The 9683-nt window shown below is 38.3% G+C and overlaps 2 protein-coding genes across 3 annotated transcripts; one reads left to right on the top strand and one right to left on the bottom strand.

The window, feature by feature from the left end:
- Positions 1-9100, bottom strand: LOC116175447 (facilitated trehalose transporter Tret1-like). The gene is made up of 2 exons (XM_031493576.1): positions 8936-9100; positions 1-1635 (listed from the first exon to the last, which is right to left on the bottom strand). The coding sequence occupies exons 1-2, from the start codon at positions 9000-9002 to the stop codon at positions 233-235; spliced, it is 1470 nt and encodes a 489-aa protein (XP_031349436.1). The 5' UTR covers positions 9003-9100; the 3' UTR covers positions 1-232.
- Positions 2814-5844, top strand: LOC116175445 (collagen alpha-1(XXV) chain-like). 2 transcript variants are annotated; one of them, XM_031493571.1, is made up of 13 exons: positions 2823-3105; positions 3151-3280; positions 3417-3461; positions 3519-3599; positions 3647-3718; positions 3790-3870; positions 3922-4002; positions 4299-4478; positions 4527-4688; positions 4738-4833; positions 4881-5070; positions 5121-5385; positions 5430-5844. In XM_031493571.1, exons 1-13 carry the CDS (start codon positions 2857-2859, stop codon positions 5751-5753), a joined length of 1956 nt encoding a protein of 651 aa, XP_031349431.1. In that variant the 5' UTR covers positions 2823-2856; the 3' UTR covers positions 5754-5844. The 2 variants fall into 2 exon arrangements, with proteins under 2 accessions (XP_031349432.1, XP_031349431.1); XM_031493572.1 differs by lacking the exon at positions 5430-5844 and having other exon boundaries at positions 2814-3105; positions 5114-5183.
- Positions 9101-9683: the final 583 nt, after the last annotated feature.

Raw genomic sequence — 9683 nt, 5'->3', positions numbered from 1 at the left:
CGGGTTTCATAAATCTGTATTTCAGTCATTTTAACAGTACAGTTTAACATATAAAATACTGCATACTATCTATTTTACACCTTTACACCTAAGATCCTGACCAATGCGACGTATTGAACCCCTACGGTGAGCTAATGGTTTCGGAAGATCGCATAACTATTACTATTACTAATACACGTTACCACAAATAATAGAATTCAATTCATTGTGGAATACTGCTATTGGTCACCATTCAAACAGAATTGTAATCAGACTTTCCAACGATATGATCTAGCAAATGGCACTTTTCTAATTTAGTACATTCTTCACACCCGCGTTTAATCGACTTTGCTTCACCCTTAAGCAATTTTTGGATTTCTTCTAAAGTTTTTCCCTTGGTTTCAGGTATAATAAGAAGGGAAAATAATCCAGAAAATATGCAGCAACATCCAAATAGAATAAATGGCGCGTGCATTCCACAGTTTCTTTGTAAATAGTGAAATATGTAGATCGACGATGTTCCGGCAATTAGATACATGGCGTCTGCTGCAGTGCACCCTAATGCCTTAAGATTGGTTGGGTATAATTCAGCTGTCATTACAATCGGTATTAACCCCAAACCGCATTTAAATGTAAGTGCGTACAGCATGACCGCTACTATTGGCACCCAGTTGTACTCGCTGACATTTATATTATTTTCCTTCATGGCGAAGTACGTAGCCAAAATTAGCAAGAAAATTCCAGTCAAGAAACTGGATGAATACAGAAGCACTTTTCGTCCAAGGCTGTCGATAAGAAAAGCAGCAATTACACACGCTAGCAACATGCACGCAGAAAACAGGATAGCTGCACTGCTTGGTGGAATTATTGTGGCGACATCTTTGAAAATAATATGAATATTCATTAACATGACGCTAATCCCAGCGTAATGCTGGGCGAAACTCAGGACGGTCAAAATTGCAAAGGCTTTACGATTACTGTTAACGGTTACCAACTCAAGCGGACGTCTGCGTGCTTTATTTTCCGCCTCGACAACTTGTGCGATTTCCTCCAGTTCTTCATCCACATCTTGCGATGAGCGGAAGATTTGTAACGCTCTTCTCGCTTCCTCTCTTTTATTCTTCATCAGAAGATAATAAGGGCTTTCAGGCATGAACGAGAAAGTTAGTAGTTGCACAACCAATATGGCCACTCCTACGCTGGATGACGCCGAAATTGACACAAACGGCCCAATTCCGTAAATAAGCAAAATGCCAATCAGCATCATTATGTGTATAAGTGATCCCAATCTTCCACGTATCCTCTTTTCGGAAATCTCAGCTATATATACTGGCGTCGCGACAAAGTTAGTATCGGCCGCAACACCTGTTAAAAAACGTCCAATTAGCACTACCTCCACGGACGAGGCGAACATCACCAGCAACCAAGCTACCACATTTTGCAATGCCGCGATTAACATGGTATTTTTACGTCCGATTTTGTCCAAAAGATATAACGTTAATGGTATTCCGGCCAGACCTCCCAAAAGGTATGTGTTTTCTATCCACACGATGTCAGAATCGGTAATGTGCACCGGTGACCTACTCGACTGCAGGACCGGAACGATTGGGGCCGACCATCCGTACTGCATTCCATCTGATATAGCAGTTAGAGTGCCTGAAACGAAGAAACCAAAGTTATACATAACTATTAAACTAGCAAAACTTTCCAGGATTTTGCGTGATAAAATGTCCTTTTAAATACAATCCTTTAGCGTTTCCACAAATATGCTTGAGAATAACCACAATAAATACTGGACTAGGTATATTACTATATGTTAAGTTATTTCTTATTAAAACTAGGATACTTTCACTTGTAATTAGTATTACTCGTAGGAAAGCTAAGATTTGTATAATTTTTTAATTGATGATATTTCAGATTATAGATTTGTCATTAAGCATTCATTTGGTTGAGTGAAGGAACACTTTCTCAAAAGGCTTTTTTAGTAAATGGGATACTGTGATAAGTATTTTAGAGTTTATGACACATTTAAAGAAAATCTATACGTCTTTGCGTAGTTAACAATTTACCGTAAGTGCGTATTCAGGCAATCTTACCAGTAACATTGGAAATGTAATTGGTCCATTTAGCCACATATGTAAACGAGCATTGTGTTGCTGGATGTGTGAATGTCTGAAGTACCGAAGAATATGATGTACTACCAACTTGTCAACATATTACTGGTGAGATGCTACCTCAATATCTATTTTTGAATTACCATGTATATAAAAATTTGCAATCCCAAACATACACGAAGGGAGATTGGGGAGTACATTCAGGAACACTGGGTGACCTCGCGCTGCTCAACTGCGATACGTCATCAGCGGTTATGTGGAAAAGGCGGCGGAGGAAAGAGAAACAAAGCAAAAGAAGCCGAGTAACGTAGAGTAGAGTAGCGAATTTGTAGGGTCGCCAGAGGAACTGAATAGCAATTCCCGCCAATCCAGAAAACGATGGCCCAGAAATGGGTTTGCCAACAAAGGTAATCTTACAATACCATGCGTCGGTGGATCCTAAGGCGCTTGGTTTTCGTAAAGGATTTCCATTCCTCTGAAAACAAATACACACTAAGGCTTTCGGGTCGAACTCTGAGCCTCCTAACCAATATTCTTCAAATGTCCATTAATATTTGAACAATAAATATTGTTATTAATACATCAAATTTGCAAACAAACAGAATATTGTTAATAAGTATATGATGGTGGGAAAATGTAAAACGCGATATTCCTTAATAGCAAATTAATCGCAATTTTTAAAGTTTCATAACCGTATGACGCGTTGGCAAGATAAAACGGTATAAATACGTGAAGGGAATTTCAGCTTTAGTTGCGTCTTATAATGGCATCCAGTGAAACAAACAGTTCGATCATCCAAAATAAAGTGGTTTTGATTCTATTTGCAGTGCTATTTATTTGTTTAGTAGAAGTAATTGTTGGTTTTTACGTGTACAAACTCATAAAGCTCGATATACGACAAGAATGTTTAAAGCAAAAGAGTAACGGGGTTTCCAAAGAGGAAATTAAAGCTTTACTCGTCGAGGAAGGATATTTAAAGGATATTTGTTATGGAGTAGCTTGCAACCAAAAAGTAATTATGGATTTTTTAAAATCATTTTGTATTCCATAGTTACAGTGGCACCCCGCCGGTCGACATACACGCGCTGCTGGCATAATACCAAAAGGACCACCAGGTCCCCCAGGTCCTAGGGGACCACCTGGTCCAAAAGGATCAGCGGGCCCAACAGGTCCAAAAGGACCAACAGGTAACGTAACAGCTATGATGAAATGGAAAAGAGTCTTTTTTTTATTCATTGTGTACTTGCACCTTAATAATAGGATAGATGTATTGACTTTACTATTTACCGAGACTTCTCTCCTCATTCGCATAACTTTCTGCAGGTGCTCCAGGAAGTACCGGGATCAAAGGTGAACGCGGAGTCAATGGTATTAAGAAGTATCCAAGAGTACTTTTAAGATAATTACATCAGTTCCTATGTGTAGGTGCGATGGGCCCCAAAGGTGAGAAAGGAGCTATCGGAAACAGTGGTAAAGTCGGTGAAAAAGGATATGAGGGCCCGCCGGGTAAAAAGATTGATTATAAGATATCAAATACTACAATGATATTATAGGAGCACGTGGAGAATCGGGAGAAACCGGTTCTCCTGGTCAAAAAGGTGAACGTGGCGCTCCGGGTGCAAATGGTAAGTAATCCATTTTTTCTGATCTTTAAATCGAAAGAAAAATACGGCAAATTTATGTATTACTAAAATAGGGAGGGATGGCTTGACGGGAATTAAAGGAGAACCAGGTCTTCCAGGCTCTCCAGGAAAAGAAAGCCCCCCTGGTGCTCCAGGTACGTAAATTATACGTTTTGTTAATGTTGCGGTAACATTGCCACCGGCAGGTAAACCAGGATTTGATGGAAAAGAGGGAAAAGTTGGATCTCCAGGGCAAAAAGGTGAACAAGGGAACAATGGATTGGATGGTAATAAGTTCATATAAAGTATCCATAATCCACATTGCTATCTTTTTATGGGTATATGTCATGCTTATAATTACAACGTGACTTACGCCATTTCCCCTATATCACTCACTTCGGCGGATCCTTTAATTTATCCAATCAGTTTTGCAATAATACATGATGCTTCACTACTATTCGATCTTGCATAATTTCTGATAGATCACACTGCGCTAAATTTTGATTTAAACTGTTCGAGTTCATAGTAATTTAGTGTCCCACCAGTCCTTTAAAAGCCTTTTGAAAAACATACTATGTTAAAGGAATACCCGGACCAAAGGGAGATACTGGCTACCCTGGTATAAGAGGACCACCTGGGTTGTGCGGAGAGCAAGGTAAACGTGGCGAAATTGGCCTACCCGGTGAAAAAGGCGACAAAGGTACATTAGGGGCGGGAGGACAGAAAGGTGAAAAAGGCGAGCTGGGCTATCCAGGAGTTCAAGGTGACACATTTGCATAAGGAACGGGAAATTAAAGTAACTTTCTAATAGGTTCAAAAGGTGATAAAGGCAGCCAAGGTCCTATCGGTCAGCCTGGATTACACGGTAGAGGTGGGCTTCCAGGAGTTCAAGGTGAAAAGGGTAGCATTGGTCCTCAAGGTCCCCCCGGTTTACAGGGAAAGGACGGCCTATTGGGACCAAGAGGATTACCAGGTACCATCTCCTTATATTAACTGCAATATTCAACAAACTTATATGGTAGGTCCATGCAATTCGTGCGAAAACAGTTACGCCGAAAGGATCACAATCCAAACATTAAGAACAGAAAAATCTACGGCGTTTAAAACAAACGCAACAGGTAGTGGTAGGATAAGCAGAACTACTAAAATAATTTCTGCTTCACAGAATGTTCCTCGTTTATAATTGGCGAAAGGCAAGTATTGGGAAATGTGGACGACCAATACGCTGCATTTATGCTAGATTCTAGACCTATAAGCGAAGAGGAAGCGTTCAAATTTTGGTCAACTGGAAGAGACGACCTCAGATTGAACGAGTTTGATAATATACAACTATTCATAAAAAATGAACCGTCAAAGTATGTGTTTTTGCAGCTTTACGTAATGTCGTAACATAATCAGATTTCAGGGTGTACGATCTGGACGTGGCTTTTGAAGGAAATGCGCATGTAATTTACCGTGGCTTCTTCTTCTACAAAATGAAAGGAAGCAAACCAAAGATAGTTAAATACGATTTGAAAAATGAAAAGACCCAAACTCTTATAATTCCCGATCTTCCGAAACTAGGACGTTTATATTTACGCAATTTTAACTCTTTTGATTTCAGTGTAGATAAAAATGGACTCTGGGTCATTTATTCAATTTGGGAAAGCGGACATATCGCTATTGCCAAAGTAGTATTCTGTATTATTGTGCCGCTAGTACGAATTTGTTTTAGATTAATCACGAAACCTTGACCATCGAAGGCATGTGGGAAATTAGTCTACAACATAACGGACTAGTTGACGTGTTTGTTATATCTGGAAAAATGTACACTTTAGAGTTTACTCCAACACATACCTTAAAAATACATTTGGCAATCGATTTGCGTTCGAATATAACCACCAAAGTGAATGTGAATGGAATGCATCAGACGGGTGGAATCAGCATGGTAACTTTCGATTACAGAACCAAAGCACTCTTACTAGTTGATGATGGAATAAGAGTGAGTTACCCTATATACTGTGAAGATGAGGAAATTCTCTCAGTAAACAGTTATTAAATCGTCTTTGTTGAATAATTTAGATACTTATAAGATGTAGTGATCAGAGGGAGAACACTTTATTGTTTAAAATATAACTTTCTCTAAAACAGTTAGATTTACTTCGATGATGTTGATCCTTCGAACCGAATCAAGTTTCTTTCCGTTTTTTGCGCATTTTCGAATATTAGAACGACTTTCAAAACAACGGAAACAATATTTTTCAACGCTTAAGAAAACAATCGAAACTTGCCTTACACTTACAATTGAGCACTTTGGGAAAAATTACAAGCAAGGTTATGTACCTTCGACATCACAATGACAGATGTCCTCTCCACTTTCAAGACACCGTCATTAAGGAAATTGAATAGAACTAAAATTTGTGCGTCCTTCTCGTATTACTTACGCACAAGATCTGCAGTCGGCACGAAACGGGAAAGCAACAGATACAGACGAAGAATCGTAACTGTGTTAGGTGCTTTCTCCACGGTATAAACGGTTAATCGAATCAATATAACAATATATACCTAATAAAATCATATAAAGACTGGTACAGGGTGACCCATTTTCTACACTTTTATAGGGTATAGGGTAAATTGTTAGTGCTATCAAAGACGTTAAATAAGCGTCCTCTTTTTAAGTGAAACTTAAATGGTAAAATCAAAATTTGAAAACAAAAGATACGGGGGAAAATCAACAAATTGTCAATTTCAGAACGACCTTATTTTTCTTAGTTAAAAGTGATACAAAAAATGTTTTATACAAAAGTTTATTTATAATGATTGTTGAATAATATGTGAACAACAGCCGCTGCTCCGTATCGATATAGACCGAACCAGTTTCCACTCAAAACCGAAGGCTGAGGGTTTCTTTTCAGCCCAATCCGAGGCAAATGAATACCCCTCCCGGAACTGGACTTCCAAACCGCCTGCAACCAGTCAATCTGCAGTCAGACGAGGCTCTAATTTGCTGGAGGTGTGGCCAAACTTGGCAGTGAAAATCCCGATGTCGTAACCAATCGATTGGCTTTTGTTCTTGGCTGTGGTAGACGAGGAGTAATATCCCGAGAGTGTGGGTGTCAGACCCAAAATTATCCCCCCAACCGTCCCATCCGAAATTCAGTTGAGACTTCTCCATCGGCTGCTGCGATACAGGTACGGACCCCCACCCCAGTCTGTTTAGTAAAGTTCACATTCACAAACATGTTGCTACTTTCGTCCGACCGCCGAAGCGTAAACAGTCCAAGAGCTTTACCAACCATCCCGTAAATATCCTAGTGCTTAGGTATATTGCTCCGATCACCATCCCGAAAACAGAAGTTTCGAATTTAGTCTATCATGCCACAGGTCTCGGTTCTTGGAATAGGTTTTCTTTCCAGAACCCACCTCCATTTCAACATGAAAACCGGCAATTTATTCCTTGGCAATTGTCTTGTTTCTCGAGTTATTCCCATTTTTCCGCAATGCATTACACCACACCACTAACAGCCATCGAAGAAACCGAATTATAACAGAACCGATATCGTACCGGACTATTGTATCCGTAATAATAATAATTTGTACCGTCACTTTCATTCTAACGAGTTAAAGATGAATCCGTTACTCATCCGTAGAAACTTTGTGTTGCCGAACCGGAACCGCGTATACTGCATAAAAATCATGATTTACCGACCGCCGGTATGTCGGTATGTGGTAAATTTAAAGCGAGCATTGGAACGGTAAGGTCGTGAAGGTTTCGTAGATACCAGGTGATATCGATGGTCTGGCCGTTTGACCTGCGAATTCCAATTAACAATGGGTGGTAATTGGGATACCGAATTTGGAGATTTCATTCCGACTAATTGGATAAGTATAATTAAATGAGCTACAGAAGAACCCGTCCAATTGAGCCTTATCTCGTCTTGATAAATAGAAAATGCACTAGGAATTTGAATCATTTTGGTTTTGCATCTTTGCCGTTACGTTTTGTAGGTACCGAAATTTTTAGCTTTGCCGTAAATTTACTTTTGCAACAGTAACGTATTTAGATTTTTTGCTTTTGGCGTTTAACAAAATAGTACCTAAGTTAATTTTTTGCTTTTGCACTTATGCCAATTCTATTTGTAAGTACCGTATTAATCTGTATCATTGTCGTGAATTCATATTGCATCCGTGCCGTTTTATTTTGCTTTTGTATTAAGTTACCGCAACGTATTCATTGGAATTGGCTTTTAGCAACTTTTGGCTACAGCTCCGTTAACTTCAAGGTGAGCTTTTTTAACGTATTTTCCTCAAAGTGAAAGCACAAAAAAAGTTTCATATGTAGACACTTCGAATAAAAGTAAAACTAGTGTCCATTTTGTTTTAGTTTTTCCGAAGTGACCGCCGCCATCTTCTGAACCCGTCTGATTCCTGGCTGCCGTTTATCCGGTTGCGTTTATCCGAAGCTACCGCGACCGACCCGCCAAACCGTTGCTACCGTTCCAAAATTTTGACTTATGGTGGGTTTATAAAATTATTATCATTAGTTCACTATTATTAGATAATTAACAAATAGCCAATAGGAACAAAGGTTTACTGTGCGTCGCTAAGGAACGAAACCATACCTTTGTCCCTATTGGCTATTTTATAATGACCTAATGATAGGAAACTAATCATAATGATTGTATAAACCCACAATTAAATCTCGAAATTTTAACCTTTCGGGATATGAGCCGAAACAATTTAAAATAAAATAAAATTTCAAGTTATAAGGCGAAATTTTATATCTTGAAGTTTTGAGGTAAAATTTCGAGTTATAAATCGAAATTTGGGGGTCAAATTTCCAATTATAATGTGAAATTTTATAGTTCCGTTGCATTGAAAAGGAGAACGCCTAATTTTATAGTTCCGTTGGTTGGATTAATTAGTAAAGGAAGGTGAGCGTGTACGAGAAATTTAAAATTATTATTGCGTGTAAAAATGGTCTTGTATGAGATCGTTCATAAATGTTTCATCACACTAATATGGATGTTTTGTGTGACTTAATTTAAAATGAAGTTGCAAGTAGTAAAAAACAATTAATTCTTTTGAATCGTTCACTATAGGTGGCCCGGAAAATCCCTATAACTTTCTTTCTGTGACAAACAAATTATTTTCGAATGAAATTTTCCTTTAAAGATATTTATCAGTATGCAATAGGGGAAATTATACGAACGAAAGTATCTAATGCAATAAATTACTCACCTGTTACAGTAGCCAAAATTTGAGGACCGTTCCCGGGGAGTACCTTGGACACGTCAAGCACAACCATTTCAAAAATAGGGAAATAATTTGTGCTTGTATTAGATGGACCTCATATATCGTTACTTATCACAAAATTGACACATTCTTTAATATCATAACTACTTACTACTTTAAATATGAATAGGCCGTCAGGGCCGGACTGGCCGAGATGGTCGATATGGTTTTACCACTTCGTGAAAATATTAGCTTTCGGAACTGACCAATTTCGTATGCACCTAATAAATGATACGCCCATGTATATTTGAAGGCTATAAAATCGCAATGCAGTTAAACAATTATGGCCAATCCGGTCCTGTGTGCAATCTGTTAACTTGACATTGGGGAGTTTACGAAATTTTTAAAATTTGTATCTTACTCACTTATTCACTTTAATGCAAACTTTGTAACGATGTTTTAATAATAATGCCCATTGCAACATCATTATAACGTAGATAACTCAAATTATTAATAGTATTCAGAGTGATATGGAACAATCTGTCTGGATTCATTATTTTGTATAATCGTTATCAATTTGTTGAGATCTCTGATCTTTCAAAAGGTTATTCAATACATTTCTATCAGAGCGATGATCTTTTTAACGTATTATTGTCGGTTGGTTGCTAACGAAAATTAACTGTAATGTTGTATGACGTATGACGAAATGTCATAATTTATGGCTGGCTTCCTGTTGCAATACTTGCAATGTTTT

The sequence above is a fragment of the Photinus pyralis genome, unplaced genomic scaffold (genome assembly GCF_008802855.1).
Source record: "Photinus pyralis isolate 1611_PpyrPB1 unplaced genomic scaffold, Ppyr1.3 Ppyr1.4_LG7, whole genome shotgun sequence".
NCBI lineage: Eukaryota > Metazoa > Arthropoda > Insecta > Coleoptera > Lampyridae > Photinus > Photinus pyralis.
This window is presented reverse-complemented; position numbering and strand designations above follow the sequence as displayed.